The following is a 22,986-nucleotide window of genomic DNA, read 5'->3' as shown; positions in this document are numbered from 1 at the left end:
AAGTTACGCCACTGATCGTGTCCCTGTCCCCTCCTCAAGTGTCAGCGTGTCCCTGTCCCCTCCTCAAGTGTCAGCGTGTCCCTGTCCCCTCCTCAAGTGTCAGCGTGTCCCTGTCCCCTCCTCAAGTGTCAGCGTGTTCTTACCCCTGTATCATCAAGTCTCTGTCCCCACCCAAGTGTCAGCGTGTCCCTGTTCTGTCCCCCCAAGTGTCAGCTTCCTGTCCCCCATTTCTTAGTGTACCTCAGGGTTGCTGCTATGTGGACAGTCTGAGCGCAGTATAATCTGCTGGTGGTGGCGGTATAATGATGCTGTCACTGTCTGTATTATGGAAGGTGTAAATTATCGCTGTACAGATCTGTGCTCGGCGCTAATGAGGGGAGTGAGGGTGTGAATTGCTTCCTGAATACCTCCTCGCCCGTAGTTTCAGTGATATCCGACATCTCTGCAATCATTTCTGGATTTTTTTTTTTACCTAAGTTTTTGGTCGTATGACATTTGGTTTTAGCCCCCCCCCCCCCCATTACAGCCGCAGGTGCAAGTAGATCACCTTTCTCTGCTTCTTTGTGGATAAAGAGATTGTGTGTCCCTAGGAATGTGCAGCGGTGACCGTGCTCCGGTGCTGAGGGTCCTGCGGTGGTGGCTGCAGGTGTTACTGCGGGTCCTGCGGTGGTGGCTGCAGGTGTTACTGCGGGTCCTGCGGTGGTGGCTGCAGGTGTTACGGCGGGTCCTGCGGTGGTGGCTGCAGGTGTTACGGCGGGTCCTGCGGTGGTGGCTGCAGGTGTTACGGCGGGTCCTGCGGTGGTGGCTGCAGGTGTTACGGCGGGTCCTGCGGTGGTGGCTGCTGGTGCTACGGCGGGTCCTGCGGTGGTGGCTGCAGGTGTTACTGCGGGTCCTGCGGTGGTGGCTGCAGGTGTTACTGCGGGTCCTGCGGTGGTGGCTGCAGGTGTTACGGCGGGTCCTGCGGTGGTGGCTGCAGGTGTTACGGCGGGTCCTGCGGTGGTGGCTGCAGGTGTTACGGCGGGTCCTGCGGTGGTGGCTGCAGGTGTTACGGCGGGTCCTGCGGTGGTGGCTGCTGGTGCTACGGCGGGTCCTGCGGTGGTGGCTGCAGGTGTTACGGCGGGTCCTGCGGTGGTGGCTGCAGGTGTTACGGCGGGTCCTGCGGTGGTGGCTGCAGGTGTTACGGCGGGTCCTGCGGTGGTGGCTGCAGGTGTTACGGCGGGTCCTGCGGTGGTGGCTGCTGGTGCTACGGCGGGTCCTGCGGTGGTGGCTGCTGGTGTTATTGCGAGTCCTGGGGTGTTGGCTGCTGGTGTTAGGGAGGGGCGCAGTAAGCAGTACCCACAACTCTCTATATCTGACCCGTATATGTCCTGTGCCCGCTCTGTTGGGCAACTGTGCCCGTCTTCTTACACCCTCTTCCAGTTCCTCATTAAGATGAATTAGTCACGACATGCGCCATTCTTCTCACACTGCGTTCCCTATTGTCGAAAGATTCTCAGAATCCACTGATCTGTAACGTTTGTCTTGACCAGAAGTGACTGTAGACGCCCCCGGCTCCTCGCCGTCTCCCGACAGTCACAGACGAGATGACACCAACGGCTCCGGCCCCATGAGGGGAAGTGAGAGGGACACACAGCAGAACCTTTCCAATTCCTACTTCTATCTGATCCTGGAAAAGCTGGGTGATGATCGCCCCCCACCCCTGGCAGTTGCAACATTATGTACCCCCACCCCTGGCAGTTGCAACATTATGTACCCCCACCCCTGGCAGTTGCAGCATTATCGCCCCCCACCCCTGGCAGTTGCAACATTATGTACCCCCACCCCTGGCAGTTGCAACATTATGTACCCCCACCCCTGGCAGTTGCAGCATTATAGCCCCCCACCCCTGGTAGATTTTGCATTTCTCCATGACCCCAGCTTTCCAGCTGTCAGTCACCCCTCTGCTCCATCGTTTGTCTACCAGGGATTTTCCTGCAGCCTCTTGGCCCTTCTCCAGCCGGAGCCCAGGATTTATTAGTCTGACGTGGTGCAAAGTCTATTGATTGCAGCCTCCGGGGTCTGAAACGCAGTAACAAGTCAATAAGCCATTGTTGTGCGAGAGCCGATTGCTGCAGATTGTTTCACAGCATCCGCGGGCTCCATACACAGGGGCCGGAGAGTCACTGCTGGGACCCCCCAGTCATCGGGAGCGGACACAGACTGCTCCTATATATACAGTATATACATGGTCTGCCAGAATGCACACATCCTCAGACTAAAGCAATTGTAATGAACTTTCTAGAGTTCACTAGACGGTCCTGCTCCTCCTCACGTCTCAGGTGATGGATTTTTCTATTACTGATTGATAATTCGTCTCCTCTCCGCTTTCTGCGATGCCGGCTTACAGACACCGGCCTCTGTCTGTCTGGATACACCTTATCTATTAGTACATTGGGTATGTAGGGCGATGGACTTCATAATAATATTGTGATGAGAGAGGGGCATAAATGGGTCCGAACGGTCTTGAGAAAATAGTCCAATGTACTGTAAAAAAAGACAAATGGGTCTGAAATAGGGCAGGGGGGTCCAACATAGATGTAATGGGAACAGAGGAGTCCGGAGGAAAGTAAAGTAGACTACAGGAAGGTGGGGAAGGATGCATGGATCTAGAAGGGGACAGAGGAGTCCAAAGGAGAACTTGTAGATCTAGAGGGGGACCGAGGGGGGACACATGGATCTAGAGGGGGACCGAGGGGGGACACATGGATCTAGAGGGGGACCGAGGGGGGACACATGGATCTAGAGGGGGACCGAGGGGGGACACATGGATCTAGAGGGGGACCGAGGGGGGACACATGGATCTAGAGGGGGACCGAGGGGGGACACATGGATCTAGAGGGGGACCGAGGGGGGACACATGGATCTAGAGGGGGACCGAGGGGGGACACATGGATCTAGAGGGGGACCGAGGGGGGACACATGGATCTAGAGGGGGACCGAGGGGGGACACATGGATCTAGAGGGGGTCTGAGGGGGGGACACATGGATCTAGAGGGGGACCGAGGGGGGGACACATGGATCTAGAGGGGGACCGAGGGGGGGACACATGGATCTAGAGGGGGACATAGAGTCAGAAGGATGACAGAGGGGTCCGGAGGGCGACAGTAGAGTGGCAAAAAGTGGAATCCAAGGGAGCAGAAAGGTGTCTGGAGTGGACCTGGAAGTTGCTGAGAAAGCATTGTGTAATAGAAGAATCTGATGAGAAATTGCTCACAATGCAATTCCCTCATAACAAAAATGTCATGTATAATCCTCTATTTCAGAGAGATTCTGCCTGTAAGTTTCTGGTGTATATCCCGGTGATGTATTGGGCCCCGGCGCGGTGAAGTGTCGGGCAGTGGGGGCCGGTAATCTCCTGACATCTGTGACAGTGGATAAGGTCCGTGCCTGTCCTCCTGCCGCGTGGAAGCAGTGCTCGCAGTCGCCTCCACCGCATTACAACCAATTAGACGTCATTAAGTGCAGGGATTCGCTGTTTGTAACTTACACTTCAAGACAAAACCGTATCACCAAAAGCGCGAGGAGGAAATTCAAAGATGCGAGATAAAACTGTGCACATCCCTTTAAGTGTTCTCTACCGCTAAATATCCGGGAGACGCCACTCGCTCCTTTCTACTTCACCGCCAGGCAGATAAAGGCGAATTTCAAAGAATTTAGCAGCCTGCGTTATTACCGCGCGCCGGATCCCCGCTTAGAAGAAACGCAAACCACCAAAACCCGACAGAAAGCAAAGAAAAGAGAAAATTACAAAAAAGGAAACTCATTCACAAAAATCTCTAGAAGCTTCTAAGGGGATTCCCCCGACATGTTTTACCTTCTTTACTATAAAAAGTCTCATTTTTTGCTTTATTTCTGTTGTGCTCAACGACATTGTGTGTTGTACTCCAGTCCCTACCAAAGCTGCTTTCCCTTCAGAGAGATGATATTGACATCAGTGGTTTTCATGGAATTTAGATACAGGCAGTCCCCGGGTTACATACAAGATAGGGACTGTAGGTTTGTTCTTAAGTTGAATTTGTATGTAAGTCGAAACTGTATATTTTATCATTGTAGTTCCCGACAATTTTTTTTTTTGCCCCAGTGACAATTGGAGTTTCAAATTTTTTTGCTGTAATAGGACCAAGAATTATCAATAAAGCTTCATTGCAGACAATTTTAAGCTGATTATTGCAATCTGGGACTATTTTAAAGCATCCAGAGAGCTTCACCAGAGGTCACAGTGGGCAGAGGGGTCCGTCTGTAACTATGGGTTGTCTGTAAGTCGGGTGTCCTTAAGTAGGGGACCGCCTGTAAATCACAACAGGGAGATGGAAAGGAATGTTACTGCAGCTCTGGCTGTAACGGGAGTATGTATCATTATACTCTCTGCTTGCTGTCAGTGAATTGCCAGAGGCTATACAACCCAGTGAAAAATTACATTGTAACAAATCTTCATCTGATGGATCTAGATGGGATCTGAGCCTCTAATTGGGGCAGTCCCAATCTTTTTTTTATCCTAATCATCCGGTTGGGGGGGTCTGACCACAGACACCTCCACCAATCATGAGAATGGAGCAACAGTGAAGTGCATCCTCATCATGTCCACGGCTTTGGGTGCCGCTCCATAGATTCAAGAGAACAAGACAGGTGGGATCCCAGCAGTAGGACCCCCACTTGTCAGGTTTCAACAGACTTGGGACAACCCCTTTAACAAGAGTTTTTCATTCGAGACTAACCAGGTGTCCCAATGCCGGCCATATTGGCAGTCACCCAGCTTTCCCCGTAAAAGATACAATTTAGAGGAAATGTCTCAGGTGTGAGGGGCAGCTGCTGCAGAACTTCTTACGGCATCCCCTTACGGCTGTGTTACTAGTCTAGCACATGCGGCAGAGGATTCCCTTGTTAGCGGGTCCTCGTCTCCCTGACCTCGCTGTTACGAGAGTTGTCTGAATTTTTAGCGCTGACCCCCGGTGGTCCCAGGCTCTGAATCATTTATCGCCTCTTCTCCAGCTTTGCCTGGAATCTACAGATCGAGTTAAATCGCTTTTTGCTTTTCTTTTTACTGCAAATTGATTAAAAAAAAATGTATTTTTTTTTTTTTTTTTTTAAACACTGCAGCGAGTGATGGGAGAGCCTCACCGGGGCACTGCTGCCCGGTGCCCGACACTCCGGGCTATAGGCGGAGATACTGAGGTGTCTGGGGTCATGAAAAGTGTCCGCAATGATGAACTCTACCTTGGGAAATATGATTTTTCCTTCGGAAACCATCAGTAAGTTGCTGTTAATGAAGCCAATTTTAGGTAACCCTATACTGTACAATCTAACTTTATTTTACCCTTTTTTTTTTAAATTGGTGTTTTTCCAGGATTATTGCCTGGAAACCATCAGCAAGTTGCTGTAATGTTTGTGCCCCTATTATCTGTGCTGCTATAATACATAGTGACCTCATTTGGCCTTTGACTGCCCTCATGTCTGGATCAAGTATCGCAGCAGGTCAACAAGTTGCTGTTGACGGATCTACAATATTTTTTGGGGGGATAATTCTCTATCGTTAGGATATTTCGCCCCTTTTTTTAACCAGTGGAGGTCCAGTCCCTGGGGATGTAGTACAGCTGCAGCACCTAAACAACATTGCCAGGATGGGTGGGGGCACAGGGTGCAACCATATCCTGTATAAGATGGTAGGGGCTACTTTACCACCCAGCTTACTGACAGTATGTAGTAAGGAGGACATAGTGTCACCCCTCAGCTCTGCTACGTGTGTGTGGCCACTCATTATTAGGTCTCCTCGTGGCCCCATCGTGAAACTGGTCTATAAATAGTCACATGACCGCGGAGATGTACGTCTATAGCGCCATTGTCTCCCAGGCCCCTGCTCATGTTTCAGGGATGACATTGCTGAACAGGAGCCAGAGATGATTATACAGCGTGTTCCCCGGGGGGTAGGGAGCGGCAGTGACAGCGGCCTGGCCCGTAGGTGTCACCTGTACCGGGCGGCCATGCTGAGATCACCGACAGCTGCCGGTATAGCACCCATTTATCCCATATATAACCATACGAGGGGTTACCTGCAGAGCATCTCTCCTGTCACATGGTGACTGATGGAGGATAATGTGGGAGGATTAGGTGTCAGTGTAGAGACCAGAAGCGCAGCAACGCCTGATCCCAGAAGGTCATAGCACAGCGCTCCCACGCAGATCATGTACGTCGCCGAGCCCTACCTGGGGCGCGAGGTCGCCGCCGAGCCCTACCTGGGGCGCGAGGACGCCGCCGAGCACTACATCCCTGTTATGTCATCATTATGTGGGTGATACAGCTGCGGTACAAGGACCCTTGTATCTAAGTCCTGATATTTTAGCTGAGGCCTGTGCGCCGTATATCACATACACGTGTCATCTGTATCCAGCACATCAGCCATGGACGCCCATTCATGAAGTCGGGGGGGTGTTATGCTGGTTTTCGGGAAGGACACCTTTGTATCTAATTATAATGGAGCAAATCCCGGCAATGCTCTGCGGACCCCTGTATCAAACGCTCATCGCCATCGGCAGGGAATGGGCGAAGCCGTTTTGAAAATTGAACCCCTGGGTTCGGCCTTCAAAGGCGCCGCTGTTTGCATGCGAAGCGGAGCGACTCTGTGCACCGGGGGGACCGGAGCGCGTCGTCTCCATGAAACACAACCTTGAAAGGAGAACGCACGGCTGTGTTCACGATTAACCCCCGTAGCACCGCAGCCGTACCCACCGCGCTAATGAGGCCAGTCATAATGAAGGGCACGGACGCTGAGCGGAGGAGCAGATCCAGTGTCATAGCCAAGGGTCTCGCTCCAAGCAAGAGCCTCCTCATCAACAGACTGAATCATTAGCCACTAGGAGGACAATCACAGCCGCGCACCTCCGGTACCTCGCAACGCACCAGGATACACAGCTCCACATCATACACCGGCCCTCTGTGTAGACAGTCCAAACACTTTCTTTTACATTACATTTTGCACCATTTTAAAGAACTCTGCTTTCTGTCAGTGAATGAAATATCACTAATCCCAGATACAAAGCTGATGGGTTAAGGCGGGACCACACAGACTACAGTCCTGGAGAGATGTGTAATCAGACCACTGTGTATTTTGTTAGTAGCGGCAGCAGCACTGATATTTATTTCATATCACAGGATTGTAGATCCTACATTGGGGACATGTCCTCACACTGCTGTGCTCTGTTCTCTCTGCAGCCAGTGTTAGGTATTGTTCCTGGAGAAATGTGTATTCATACAGTAGTGTATGTTAGTAGCAGCAGGACTATGAAATGGGGGTTTAAGTGTCTGGATTGTAACTTCCCCAAGTGCACTAGGCATGTCCTCACACTACTGTGCTCTGTGCTCTCTACAGTCATTATTAGGTATTGTCCCCGGAGATCTGTGTAATCAGACCTTTGTTTATGTTGTTAGTAGCAGCAGGACTGTGATTTATGGATTTCTATTCCAGGATTGTAGATTTTTGGAGTGCACAAGGGGTGTATCCTCACACTGCTGTGCTCTCTGCAGTGAACTTCCCTTAGCTCTGCTCCTCTCATTGCCTTTCGTAATATTTAATCAGAAGCCTTTTACAGATTTTGCATTAAAGGGATGGGCTATGGAGCAGTGCAATTCAGAGGAATAAGAGCACAGCAGTGTGAGGACACGCCTCATGCACTTGGAGAAGCTACAATCCTGGAATATAAATCCATATATCACAGTCCTGCTGCTACTAACAACATACACAAAGGTCTGATTACACATCTCTCCAGGGACAATAATGGCTTAAGTCTACTGGAATAAGCGACGTGAGGATATCCTTGTGATGAAGGTGATGGGGGGTCCTGAACAGATCTTCTCTCACATATCTGGGCCCTTAAAGGCAGTGTCATTATTGGACGTTAGTTTATGGGAAGTGTCTCGAAATTCTGTGACTCTGACTGACCTGAACTGTGCAGGTACCGCATCCACAAAAGGTTACGCCCAGTTGCCAATGTAGTCATAGATTTCTAGGTGGAACAATCGACCCAAGAACCTGAACCAAAAAGAGTTGTCATCTGTTATATTGTGGAGTTGGTGCCAAGGTGGAGGAGCGCCGGTGATCATGAAGGGGATGTGGGAGGGAGGCAATGCCTATGCAAGGGAGAGGGCATCGGGGCCAATGCAGGGAGAGGGACCACGACTGCCAATGGAAAGGAGCTGGTGCCAATGCCTGGGAAAGGGAGCGTGGAGTTACTGTCATTGCAGGGGTAAGTAGCTGTGCAAATGTGGGTGGGGTGCCGGTGATAATCTGTGTGGGGGGGGGGCAGTGCCAATGCAGAGTGCAGGGGTGCCTGTTACTTTTCAGGTTATTTTCTTTTTGTTTCTTTAACTGGTGAAACCAGATACTCGACAATGGGAAGCCGGGTCCTGGGGCCCAGAGAAGGAGGCTCAGAAAGTGAGGCCATTGTGTCCTCCAGAATAAGACCAGAGCAATTATAAAGGGAAACGGAACAAAAGGCACGTCAAAGAGGCAGGAGGGAGCAGCGGCTGAGGAAATGAGACCTAACAAAAGCGAAAGTCCTCTCCACTCATCAGGTACCTGGAGGCTGCACAAGGTGCTGAGAACCTCCACAAACAAGCGACAAGGTCAAACTTAAAGAACTTGTTATATAAAGTTCCCTGAGCAGCTCGGCAGGTTATTTCCATGTGAGGAAGCGAGGGGGCAGCCCAGATCACTAGCGTGGGGGGATCTCGGGGGCCCAATTACCCCCAGGTAGGTTGGAGAACTTTTAAAAGGTCCTTATATCTACCCTTGAGATGTATAGACGACCCCCACAAAACCGAGACCACTGAGGTAACCGATCATTCTTGCTTTAACATTTGGTAAGATTATCTTGGACAACTTTTTGGACATCCTATCTCTATAGAAATTAGCATCTCTTCATACCGACCTGTCGAATCGTACATCAAGCCTGCCCGTTGTGTTTATATCCGCGTTCCGGCAGCTCTTGTAGATATTCCATTGAGGTCCCTGATGAACCTCTACCATCATCTCCGGGCATCTTTTCATGTTTTTGCACCGGATAGCTCCAAGCTATTTGCAGATATTTTTTTTTTTTTTTGCGTTCCTATTGTCCATCAAGATCCAGCATCCCTATCTGTTTCCTCGTACCTCGGAGGCTCCGAAACGCGTGCACTAAAGCCGAGACTTCAAGATTGCTAAAACATTCATGAACCCTTCATTGTTTTCGGTTCTGTACAACATGCCGGGATCTGACGCTCTTAGCCCGGGGTCTGTTCATGAAGAAGAAGAGGGGAGAAAAAAAAAAAGCTACACCTGGTCCCACTTTGCTTTGTTAACTGACAACCCTGGGCCATTCTGCTGCTTCTCTGAGTAGAATAGGAGGTAAGTGGCCAGTTACGTAGAAGAGGCTTGGACCTCTCGGAAGCTTCTGCTTGGCCTAAGGCCGCTCCAGTCTCCACCAGGCTCTGGCGCTCGCCGCCATCTAAACTCCAGCAGCCGAGGAGAAGTGCGCCGGCTCCCTCAGTACAACGCGCCGACTATTACAAGACCAACTTGTCAACGCATTTGCTTCTTCTCGATCACATAAACAGTTTTTGAAGGCATCAAAACTCGTCTTCTTTCGCCATTCACCTTCCTGTCTCGGATAATCCCCCGACTTCTCTGGTCCGTTTGGGCTGAGATTGATTTTATTTGCTCCATCGGCCTGGTAGAAAAAAAAAAACGACAACAACAAACTGTTCTGATTTTTTTTAATTATTTTTTTTTTTCTAAAATGTATGGAAAAAAAAAGTAACAAAAGAAAAAAAAAATCCTCAGAATGAAAAGAAAAGGGAAAATTAGCCCTCAGCAGTGAAAGCTCTGAGCTGAAATGTCTGCAGACTGGAAGGTTGAATTTATTGTATGAAACAAGGAACGGGGAATGTGAAGGTGTTCGCGCTCCCTCATTATCACTGGGAGAAGGGGAGGCGAAACGCGCCGTGAAAAAAATTAAATTTTAATAATGCTAGTGATATTTCCTAAATCCTTCTTGACAGAAAGACTCTCATTATTTTTCTCTGGCTTCTTTAGTGGCATGTTGCAGAAGGTCTCCACCGCTCCGATTGTTTGCCGAGTGCACTAGGCCGCCACGTGACGGCTTGTGTTGGCGATACAACGTGTTGTAGGCACTGGCAGCAACGGCACCAGAATTCTGTTGCGCCTTATTTTACATAAGAATTTGACTTTCGGTTTTTAGATTAGTACGTGGTGGCGTCTTCTGGACACATTAGGACCGGATGAAAGAAAGGATAACGCTATGGACGGACAGACTTTTGGCCCAGAGAATAGGGTGGAGTAGACTAGACCAGTGTTGGACTGGCGGATCTAACCCAGCACCGGACACAGAACTACAGCAGAAGACAACCCAGTCTGGAAGCTACAAAGGGCTATTACTTATGTGTAGGGTGGGCCCCCAGGATCATTTTTATCTGGTAGGCCCAAGGAACCCCAGTCCAACACTGGACTAGACTATGAAAGTGTGTATGTCAGAGAGACCCACACTCCAGCTTTATAATCCCTATGATGCTGGGAGTCCCTACAAAACTATTTCTGGAAGCAGAATAATGTAGGGAGGGAAACACAATACGATAGATGTTTATACAGGACTGTGATGCTGGGAGTCTGGGGAATACAACTGCATATGGTCTCAATACTGTGTGGTACCCAGACTCCCAGCATCAGTCATCTAAAATGTCTATGCTGCTGTGAGTCCCTGTACTCCTCCAGAACTGCTGTCCTCAAAGTATGACTACAACATAGGACATTAGTACCGCAGAGCAACAGGGACTCACAGCAGCATAGGGGAGTATGGGTGACTGAATGATGTATGGGGCTCAGAATCCCAACATCACTCATCTAGAACGTCAATGCTGCTGTGAGTCCCTGTCCTCCAGAACTGCTATCCTCAAAGACTACACTACAGGACAGTAGTACCGCAGAGAGAAAGGGACTCAAAGCAGCATAGTGGACTATGGGTGACTGAACAATGTATGGGATCTAGACTCCAAGCATCACTCATCTAGAATGTTTATGCTGCTGTGAGTCCCTGTCCTCCAGAACTGCTGTCCTGAAAGTATGACTACAATACAGGACAGTAGTACAGCAGAGAGGCATAGGTGCCTAGGATACTTGAAGTCTGGGTGCCCTGCCTGCACAAGGGAGGAGGCAATGGAAAGTGGACCGCTTTGTACCCCAAAAAGTCCCCCATCCCCATGGGACAGACTGAGGGAGGTCAGATCAGACTACACAGCGTTTGTTGTAGTCTGTTACCACGGAGACACATAGGTCTGTGTATATATATTGCTGAATTTAGGAAGTTCTTTTATTTTACATGTAGTTTTGATACATTGGAATAATAAACATAGAATCGTATAATCTTCCATGATGCAGCCGTCACGTGACTGCGTGTAGCCAGCGTCTGATGTCACTGTAGGTACAAGGAAGATAAGAGGCGCACGTTGTCATCATGTAGAAACCATGTTGTAACAGCGAGGGCTGGAAGACGTGGGGCGGAGGCGAGGAGAGGGCTCTGGGGTGATGACGTTCCCTCATATACAGAAGTGCCGGCTCTGTGATTCCAGGCTCCTGATATATTGCAGCTTCCCCTTTACTGATGACCCTGACCCCCAGGATGCTCCGGCCTGACATCCTCGTCCATCACCTACCTCCCAGAATAAGTCTAAAGTAAGTGGCTGCAACCAGACTAATTAGGTTCTGCATGTCTGAGCACCCACACAATACATACTGGGAGAATACAATCTATTACTCTCTGTTATCAGCCATTTCATCCCAGGGAGAGAGGTGACTGTAGAGAGGGATACGATTTATTATTCTTTATATCCCGCTGTCTCCTCTCCCCAGGATGAAATGGCTGATAACAGAGAGTAATAGATTGTATCCCCCCCCCCTGTACAGTCACCTCTCCACAGGATGAAATGGCTGATAACAGAGAGTAATAGATTGTATCCCCCCCTGTACAGTCACCTCTCCACAGGATGAAATGGCTGATAACAGAGAGTAATAGATTGTATCCCCCCCCCCTGTACAGTCCCCTCTCCCCAGGATGAAATGGCTGATAACAGAGAGTAATAGATTGTATCCCCCCCTGTACAGTCACCTCTCCACAGGATGAAATGGCTGATAACAGAGAGTAATAGATTATATCCCCCCTGTACAGTCACCTCTCCCCAGGATGAAATGGCTGATAACAGAGAGTAATAGATTGTATCCCCCCCTGTACAGTCACCTCTCCACAGGATGAAATGGCTGATAACAGAGAGTAATAGATTGTATCCCACCTGTAAAGTCTCCTCTCCCCGGGATGTAATGGCTGATAACAGAGAGTAATAGATTGTATCCCCATGTACAGTCACCTCTCCCCAGGATGAAATGGCTGATAACAGAGAGTAATAGATTGTAACCCCCTGTACAGTAACCTCTCCCCAGGATGAAATAACAGAGAGTAATAGATTGTTATCAGCCATCAGCTATTTCATCCCAGGGAGAGGAGACTGTACAGGGGGATACAATCTATTATTCTCAGTTATCAGCCATTCCATGAGTTGCCTGTAGCGTGGTGTGATGTACGCAACTAAAACATGATGGGGATTATAGTGCAGGAGCAGTTGATCTCCTCCTCCCGGGGGTCAAGAAGAAAGCTGAAGGTTGTCACAATAACAAGGAAGGGTTAACTCGGCAGACAAAGCCGTTAGTCCTCTGCCTCTCTGCCCCGCGATTCCCTTTAATTGAAACGTACGTTCTTTAAAGCCGCAGTATACAAAGTTAATAACATTCCGCATGCAAATGAACAAGTCTTTGCCCGGAGGCGCTGCAGTCCTGGCGGTGGCGGGAGGGGGGGGGGGGCGTCTTCTTTCAAATGTATATTCTTTTCTTAAATTATTTACCCCGTCAACACGCTGTGCATGCTGAGCGCCGCTCCGGCCCTGGCGGGTGTGCGAGGGACGAGTGTCCTCTCCTGGCGTCTCCGTCCACTTCTGCCGCTCACGTGAACGCCCACAGGCGGTGTCTGCCGGTGACAGGGCTGTTGGCGCCCGTACAGATGGGTACAGTCAATGGCCGCCATTGTTCTGGCCCCCAGCGCGGCTCCATCAGAATTCCGCACTAGAAGGGGAGAGATCCTACTAATGATGTTTATTTAATGGGCCGTCTGCAGCCGCAGTCCACAAAAAGCAGCACAATCTGCTCTGTTCCAGGGTGAGCGCTGGGGCCCCGGCCTGACACCCACTAATGAGGGGAGGGGGACCAGCGATGGCACAAAATAGCAGCCCATTGTCATCAGCCGCCTCTCCCTATCAGGGAAACTTTCTCAAAAACTTTCGGTAATATTTCACCAATTTCCAGATCTTTGCTTGCTGTCAGTGAATAAAAGCCTTTCTGTTTACACATGCAATCAGAAAAACTATCCTCCTCACACCTTTGCCGGTTTGTTACAATGTATCGGTGCAGGTGAAAGCCTATTTTTCTGTGTACTGTTTGCCTTCTATCTAGTCTCCAGCAATGTGTTGGGGGCAGTGTTGCACGGTAAGCTGCTGCGTACTGTAGAGTGGCTGTAGCACAGCTGGAGGGTGTCACAGTGTGCCAGGGTTAGATCTTGTTGTCACATAGTTATATGCCCTGGATTATGACTTTTTTGTGGCCTTGGTTCCTTAGCCTTTCTACAGTAACTAAAGCAAGGATGAATACGTAGTGTCTGACTGCACAGTCTTGTAGTCTGTTACCATGGAGACACATAAGTTTCCTGAGATTACAGAATATGCAACAACGGGAAAGAAATGCGATTGCAGCTATTTGCAGCATTTCGTCATCTCATAATCATTAGATGCACTGAACTAATAACTACATGGGGGGCTACGTGTGGATGGCATGTGGAGAGGGCGAGGGGGCTTTATTTCTAACCTCCAAATATTGACCCTCTCTTCCTTGATCCTGATGGTTCCTCATTTTACACATTCCTAGAACATTCCCAGTGCAGGTGTCCAGACCCCGGCTGCTGCATCTGTTCTCTAGGATTTGGTAGATCTACAGGGATCACCTTTCCCGCCATTACCAGGGTAACAGCCGGACCCCCAGGATGGATCCATGACACTTTAGGAGCGGTGCTTCCTTCCAAGGAGTCGGAGCAGCAAAGTGCTGTCCGTGTTTTGTGTCTTGTAAGTGAAAGTGGGAGATGCCCTGAGGCCTTCATCCTATAAGTCAGACCCGCTGAGCCAGAGCCGGAGGATTTCACTACAGAGCTTCAATTTGGCTACAATTTTGTAAAATGCTGCACTAGTTATGATTATAGAACGCGAGCAGGAACTGGCAAATCCCAAAATACATATGCAGTGTGATGGGTGGCAACTCACAGTATACTGCTATTCAGTACCAGATCTAAATCATACAACCATATACAGGCAGTCCCTGGTTTACATACATACAAATTCAACTTAAGAACAAACCTACAGACCCTATCTTGTAAGTCGGACCTGCATATTTTATCATTGTAACCCCAGCCAGAACTTTTTTGCTCTCTGTGACAATTGGATTTTAAAAATGTTGGATTGTCATAAGAACCAGGAGTAACAATAAATCTTCATTACAGACACCTGTGATAACTGTTACAGCTGATTATTGTAGTCTAAGGATAAATTACCAACATCCAGAGGTCCGTTTGTAACTAGGGGTCGTATGCAAGTCGAGTGTTCTTAAGTAGGGGACCGCCTGTACTGTAGATAACACGGCTACATATCTCCTGTAAAATTCCACCTAAATAAACCCGCCGTGCAGTACCTACATAATGCTGTCATACACTGCTCACATAGTAACTCTATACACAATGCTACTGCTACCTATCACATAATACATATTATATATGCCCCTGGGACTTATACTACCGAATGCCACTCGCATGATACTGACGGCTCTTCCCTAGAATCTACCACCCATGAATCCCTAAATAACACTGCCATATTAACCCCAAATAATGTGGTCCATTTGGTGCCTACGTACCACCATACAATGCCACAACTAAAAATACTCATCAGACCCTCACATTGCTCCGCACGTTAGTCGTCACAGTGTGTCAGTACAGCAGATTTTAGATACCTCTCCCTCATCCGTCACTGCACAGGTAAATTGATGGGACCCTCATGTGTTGGGGAAGCCACCGCTGATCCTGGTGTATAGTGATCAGCGAGCTGCCGCACCAATCTATCAGCTGTCATGGTTGCACAAGGCACTCGGAGAGAGGATGAGAAGACAGATCTGAGATGTGCGGTCAGTGATAGATGAGGTGAGGGCGCCCCATTCATCTCATGTTCACAGACACTAAAGCAGCTGCGCCAGGAACATCCAAAAAAAGTGATGTCCGAGGATGAAGAGACTGTCAGACAATATGTTGGGGGTAAAAGGGGGGGGGGGGGAGGTTGCTGATGTAGTCTGAGCACAGACCCAGAATAACATATATATAAAGATGTAGTAGTGACACGCGCCCCCCCCCCCTCCACCCACTGCTACTATTGGCTTTTACTATGTCCACCAGTCGCCACCTCTTCCTCCATAGACAATGAAAACCCTAAATGTCATTACATAGAGAGTACAAGTTCTGTGAGGATCCAAGCACTACCACTATCATCTCTGCAATCACTCCCCTCACCTGCACTATTACCACCATCTCTACAATGACTCCCATCTCTAGCACTACCACCATCATCTCTACAATCACTCCCGTCACCAGCACTACCACCACCATCATCTCTACAATCACTCCCGTCACCAGCACTAGCACCACCATCTCTACAATCACTCCCGTCACCAGCACCATCACCACCATCTCTACAATCACTCCCGTCATCAGCACCATCACCACCATCTCTACAATCACTCCCGTCACCAGCACTAGCACCACCATCTCTACAATCACTCCCGTCATCAGCACCACCACCATCTCTACAATCACTCCCGTCATCAGCACCACCACCATCTCTACAATCACTCCCGTCACCAGCACTAGCACCACCATCTCTACAATCACTCCCGTCACCAGCACCACCACCACCATCTCTACAATCACTCCCGTCATCAGCACTAGCACCACCATCTCTACAATCACTCCCGTCACCAGCACCACCATCTCTACCATCTCTACAATCACTCCCGTCACCAGCACTACCACCACCATCTCTACAATCACTCCCGTCACCAGCACTACCACCACCTTCTCTACAATCACTCCCGTCACCAGCACTACCACCACCATCTCTACAATCACTCCCGTCACCAGCACTACCACCACTATCATCTCTACAATGACTCCCGTCACCAGCACTACCACCACCATTGCTGTATTAATAATGTTTCAATAATATTCAGTAGTCATAGTCATTGCTACAATCACAGCCAGTACAATCAAAATCACTATAACATCAATTGTTATATTATTATCACTATTACTGTAATTTCCATCATTAGAATGATCTCTCACCACTATAATTAGTATTATCCGCACTACCACAATTCTCTTTACCTACCATCATCAGCACTATCACTATATCCACCATCATCAGCGCTACCACAACTGTCACTCTCTACCCTAATCGGCACTATCACAACTGTCACTCTCTACCCTAATCGGCACCATCACAACTGTCACTCTCTACCCTAATCTGCACCATCACAACTGTCACTTTCTACCCTAATCGGCACCATCACAACTGTCACTCTCTACCCTAATCGGCACCATCACAACTGTCACTCTCTACCCTAATCGGCACCATCACAACTGTCACTCTCTACCCTAATCGGCACCATCACAACTGTCACTCTCTGTCATCATCCGCACTGTCACTCTGTACCATCCTCAGCACTATCACAACCCTCACTCTCTACCATCATTGGCACTATCACAACTGTCACCCTCGCCATCATTGGCACTATCACAACTGTCACTCTCTGTCATCCTCAGCACTATCACAACTGTCACCCTCGCTATCATCAGCACTATCGCAACTGTCACCATCTACTATCACAGTGATGGTGAACCTTTTAGAGATCGAGTGCCCAAACTAGAAATAAACCCACTTATTTAAATGCAAAGTGCCAAAACAGAAATTTAGGTGGTAACATGTTTTGTTAAGGCTTTTAATTGTATCAGCGTCCTGATGACACCAAAACAGTTGCAAGAAAGAGGAGAAATTCAGATAATCATTGTACCTTTCCTCCAGGGTCCCCTGAACAGGATGAATTGCGTGGCCTAGAGCAGGACCTACAATAATAACACAGCCTTGTCCGCACCTCCTTGCTTCTCCTGTAGTCCTAGGCTGCTTTAGAATGTGTAACTTTAAAATAGCCCTGACCACAGCATGTCCTGGGTGGCCAAGGACTGCAGGAGGAGGTTTTGAGTTCTGTCTGTGGTGATGCCCTGGGTGCCCACAGAGAGGGTGCCCTCCGAGTGCCACCTCTGGCACCCGTGCCATAGGTTCGCCACCACTGTACTATCATCAGCACTATCACAAGTGTCACCCTCGCCATCAATCGGCACTATCGCAACTGTCACCCTCGCCATCATCAGCGCTATCGCTCTCTACCATCGTCAACACTACCAAAACGATCATTAACTGCCATCATCAGAATTACTACAACCATCACTATAACAACCATAATCAGCACTACTTTAACCATCACTATAATTGTCACTACTTGTGATATGCCCTGATTGCCTTTATTATTTTTTTATTGCTTGTGTCGCAAAGCTTGGCGCTACTTTTTTGCCACAGAAACTACTTATCACTACCACATCTATCACTATAATCACCATCAGCAGCACAAACACAACTATCACTATTTACCATCACCAACACAACTATCACTATTTACCATCATCAGCACCAACACAGCTATCACTCTTTACTATCATCAGCACCAACACAACTATCACTATTTACCATCACCAACACAACTATCACTATTTACCATCATCAGCACTAACACAACTATCACTATTTACCATCATCAGCACTAACACAACTATCACTATTTACCATCATCAGCACTAACACAATTATCACCCTTTACTATCATCAGCACCAACACAACTATCACTATTTACCATCATCAGCACCAACACAGCTATCACTCTTTACTATCATCAGCATGAACACAACTATCATTACCATTATCAGAATTGCTACAAGTATCACCATAACCACCACCATGATGTAATTACAGTAACTACCATTGTCAGCGCTTCCATGACATCTTGGCGATTGGCGTTATTACGTTCAGTCGTTGCTTTGTCCTGCTCACAAGTGTCATGGTGCGGTTCCAACCATTTATGGGTCTGGAAATTTGTGAGCGACTTGAACACAAAAGTCTATTAATAAGTTGCAGAACATTTTCATAGTTTTTGAGCGTCGGACCCAGGGCAGGTGGTGCTCTGCATCTGTGGGCGGTTTACGGTATTCAGTGCGTTGCGAGTTGTGGAGCCTCCGGTTCTGTATGACTAAGTGATGTGATCAGACAATATATCTCCTACCCCGGACGCCAATTATGACTTTACCCTCTCAGATTTATCCTCTTGTTGTTTTTGACTTGACACGAGAGATGGAGCCTCTTGTTTTTGTGTTTTATATACAATCGGTTACACACTGACCGGCGAGCCGCGTGGTAGGAGGAGATTTGTCTGAAAGTCGTGTTTCATCTCGTTTCATCTTCCGCCCGTGTCTATGTCCTCCTCTGATCAGCCGATACATTGCGCCGCTGCGCCACTAGTTCGGCCTCAATTCTGAGCGAGCGACTTTACGTGGAGCAAACACACTTCCCACTGTCTGTCACACCGAAGTCAATTTCTCGTCAGGTCTTACCCTTGTGATTTGCCTCGAATGCCTTTTAATATTTTTTTTTTTCATGTCAATTATTGCTTGTGCCTCGATGCTCGGCGCCGCTTCTCCGCCACAGAAAAACACGACAGGAATCCTTAACATCGCTAAATTAATTGGGCATTGTGAAAGTAGGGACAATCGTAGAAGGAGAGAAGATTGTCAACGTGTCACTTTGTATCTGAGAAACAGCTGCTTGGGTTTTGTCTTATGTTTCAGAGTTTGAGCATAAAACTAACAAGCTTTGCCTTTTTTCTCCCCTAGGATCATCCAGAACCGTGTCTTGCTAGTTGTCCTGGGCATCATCATCGTCTTCACCATCATCCTGGCCATTTACTTCTCATTTCGTGGGCACTGATCCTCATCCCTCTCCAACATACAACGGGGGCAAGGCGGCGAAGACAGAGTATCGAGCTCTGCGGAACAAGGGTCCTCATAACTTCCAAAACTGTCTTCTCAGTCCACCAAGGACCTTCCACCACCTGTGTGTGAACCCCCTTTAGATCCTTCAAACCTTTCTTTGCAAGATGAAGACACAAGAAGTCACATTTTTAGATGTCAAGTTGTATATTTCTTGGTGATTTTGTATCTTTTTCCTTGTTCAGTGGAATAACATTATTTCTTAAATTATGGGTCTTGTGGACAAGACCACGGCCAAAGATTGACAAATTTGGTTCAGCTACAGTGGGGTTAATAGAAGTAGTACTTATGTGACACCTATGAGGGTCGGGTGCCTGTATAGTCACTGTAGACCTACAGTTACCACATTATAGCAATATATTCCTGTTTTATCCATGACAAATATTTTTCCACACGAGAAAGTAACAACCAGGCTCCACCTCCTTGCCATATGTCTACTTATACAAGCTACAGTTGAGTGGTTCATGGTCATGTGACATCTAAGCCTATTCCAGGCTTGGAAAGACTATGAGACCGGTAGTTGGAGGTGACTTGTAGTAAAGTGAGGGCGAAGCTACGGATTGGCCCCCGCTGGATTGATTGCATTATGTATTGTTCTTTCCTTCTTGTCGGTGATCAATGTTTTTGATTAATCTATTGCTTTATCCCTATAAATAACTTCTTCCAATATGTAGTGAGGTCATTGCAATGGAGACCAAGGTGTCACCTCTTCTACTCAAACATATTCCCAAGTATCACAGTCTGTCCAGTATTTAGGATCCTGAACATCCTATAATTCAGTGGCCGGTGGAAGACTTCATGGTTTGTCTCCGTGGATTGCATCCTCAGATATTATGGAGATGCTTCTCCAATTAGACTGAAACAACCAAGAGCCTTGTCTAGATAATAACGATTCATGATGCCTCCCGCCAAGTCAAGGTTCCTCCAAGCTACAGCCACTTGTGGAAATATAGAAAGTATTATATCTGGCAGGCTGTAAGATCACAAGCACATTGAGTAGATTAGGAGGTTCTGTACAAGGATTGAGGGAGGTTTTAGGTTGCCTTAGATACTTGTCGCTATAACTCAATTCAACCCAACAAAGACATGAAAATTGTCGATTAGGCCCACACTGCCCGCTCTGTAGTCTTACCTTGAAGGTTTCCAAAGTTTTGACAATTTAGTACACAGAACCACAAGACTTTATATTTACAGCTATTACAGGCTGAGCCTGATGTGGTGCTCATCTCATAGGGTCGGAAGACGAACAAATTTGACCTCTTGGGTCAGTGCTTTTCTTACAGTTGGCTTGTTGCATCCCACAAAACAGAGGTGGCCCAGGCTTATGTAACACAGGTCACTCCTTACACCATATAAATAGAAGTATAAAAGTGGAAAGGGGCGGCCTACCCATAACGCAACCCAAGAACTTGCTTTTAGCCCCAGAGATCATTGAGCTCCGACAGGACAATAGACTCCTGGCCATTTGGAATGGAGCCGCAGACGTAACTGTGCCTGGGTCCTCAGAATTACCAAGTCTATCCCTCGCTGTATCAAAGAAAAAGACCAAGGCCTCTTGCACATGAACCCGAAACACGAGGTCCCTTGTTTGCAGCCCATGGGCCTCACACAGTGATGGCGGAGGATAGAATAATTCCCCCAAACGTGTTCTTGTGGAAGGGGCCTGATGGTATCTGGGTCCATCACCAGAGGCTGATCCACCGGGAATCATGACGACACCGAGACTCCAGTTGGTATAATAATCAGGAGCACAAATAACCCTGTACATCTAGGGGGCAAATGTCTTGTATATCTGGGGATTAATGGCTACTGGAATATGTTTTATTTTTTTGGATTGTTCCCTTGACTTGTTCTGCATCATAAATACCTCTCATGACCTCATCATCGCTTTGCATCGCTCCCTGTAATTTATTATCGCCCAGACCCTGCAGTCTGATAACAAGTCCCCGTCTCCTGTTTTCAGTGTCGTAGTGTGAAGATATGTGGATATTCTTTTCTTTTACTATGAATTATGTATAAATAAGTGTAATGCAATAAAATATATTAATAAAATGAGAACATGTCACTTATTCCTGAAGTGGAAGTTCTAATCCTGTATTATACTCCAGAGCTGCACTCACTATTCTGCAGCTGGTGCAGTCACTGACATTGCATACATGACATTACTTATCCTGTACTGATCCTGAGTTACATCCTGTATTATACTCCAGAGCTGCACTCACTATTCTGCTGCTGGTGAAGTCACTGACATTGCATACATGACATTACTTATCCTGTACTGATCCTGAGTTACATCCTGTATTATACTCCAGAGCTGCACTCACTATTCTGCTGCTGGTGCAGTCACTGTGTACATACATGACATTACTTATCCTGTACTGATCCTGAGTTACATCCTATATTATACTCCAGAGCTGCACTCACTATTCTGCTGCTGGTGCAGTCACTGTGTACATACATGACATTACTTATCCTGTACTGATCCTGAGTTACATCCTGTATTATGCTCCAGAGCTGCACTCACTATTCTGCTGCTGGTGCAGTCACTGTGTACATACATGACATTACTTACCCTGTACTGACCCCGAGTTACATCCTGTTTTATACTCCAGAGCTGCACTCACTATTCTGCTGGTGCAGTCACTGTGTACATACATGACATTACTTATCCTGTACCGATCCTGAGTTACCTCCTGTATTATACTCCAGAGCTGCACTCACTATTCTGCTGCTGGTGCAGTCACTGTATACATACATGACATTACTTATCCTGTACTGATCCTGAGTTACATCCTGTATTATACTCCAGAGCTGCACTCACTATTCTGCTGCTGGTGAAGTCACTGACATTGCATACATGACATTACTTATCCTGTACTGATCCTGAGTTACATCCTGTATTATACTCCAGAGCTGCACTCACTATTCTGCTGCTGGTGCAGTCACTGTGTACATACATGACATTACTTATCCTGTACTGATCCCGAGTTACATCCTGTATTATACTCCAGAGCTGCACTCACTATTCTGCTGCTGGTGAAGTCACTGACATTGCATACATGACATTACTTATCAAGTACCGATTTATCCCTTGGACATTCGATGTACCAGTTCTTCGGCTTTGCCGATAAAACGTCACAATTTCAGGAACACTTAATATCAGTCTATCTTGAATCCTAAAAGTCTGGATTCCTGGTAGGTTCTCGTTATGTTTGGATCTTTGAACACATTGGAAATGTCTAACACTTGACATCTCTTCTTTTTTTGTTTCTATCAACTATGGATACAGAGCAGTCCCACAGATATCCGGTTCATACATTTGATGGATTCCTTATAACTTTAAGTTCTTTATATCTGGCCATCGATAACCAAAGAATGAGTCCTTCAGATGTCCTAACTGGCAGAATCTGGTATTGGATTTGTAGAATCTACCTTTGTATTCATAAGATTAGCAGAACCTAATGTGGACCTTTGTGAAGCCTCTTGTCAGGCTGTGTGGTTTTGGAGAAACTAGAGCGTTCTTCCTGACCTATGTCTCATGTCATGCCCCCCCCCCCCCCCATTCTGAATTTGGCCAGTGTTGTAATTAATGAACAAAAGTAAAAAGAGGAAATTCGTGAG

The 22,986-nt window shown here is 47.6% G+C and overlaps 1 protein-coding gene across 4 annotated transcripts in view; it reads left to right on the top strand.

Annotated features, from left to right (window-relative positions):
• The window catches only part of VTI1A (vesicle transport through interaction with t-SNAREs 1A), a 226,960-nt gene extending 205,537 nt beyond the window's left edge, over positions 1-21,423 (top strand). For all 4 annotated transcript variants that reach the window (XM_072129290.1, XM_072129288.1, XM_072129289.1 and 1 more), the window contains one exon: positions 19,210-21,423. Coding sequence is in view for 2 of the 4 variants with exons in the window: in XM_072129288.1 (XP_071985389.1) it covers positions 19,210-19,303 (94 nt within the window). In the remaining 2 variants the exon portion in view is untranslated. The remainder of the gene's footprint in view (positions 1-19,209) is intronic.
• The last annotated feature ends 1,563 nt before the right edge of the window (positions 21,424-22,986 follow it).

Source organism: Engystomops pustulosus, chromosome 11 (assembly GCF_040894005.1).
Source record: "Engystomops pustulosus chromosome 11, aEngPut4.maternal, whole genome shotgun sequence".
Classification (NCBI taxonomy): Eukaryota; Metazoa; Chordata; class Amphibia; order Anura; family Leptodactylidae; genus Engystomops; species Engystomops pustulosus.
This window is presented reverse-complemented; position numbering and strand designations above follow the sequence as displayed.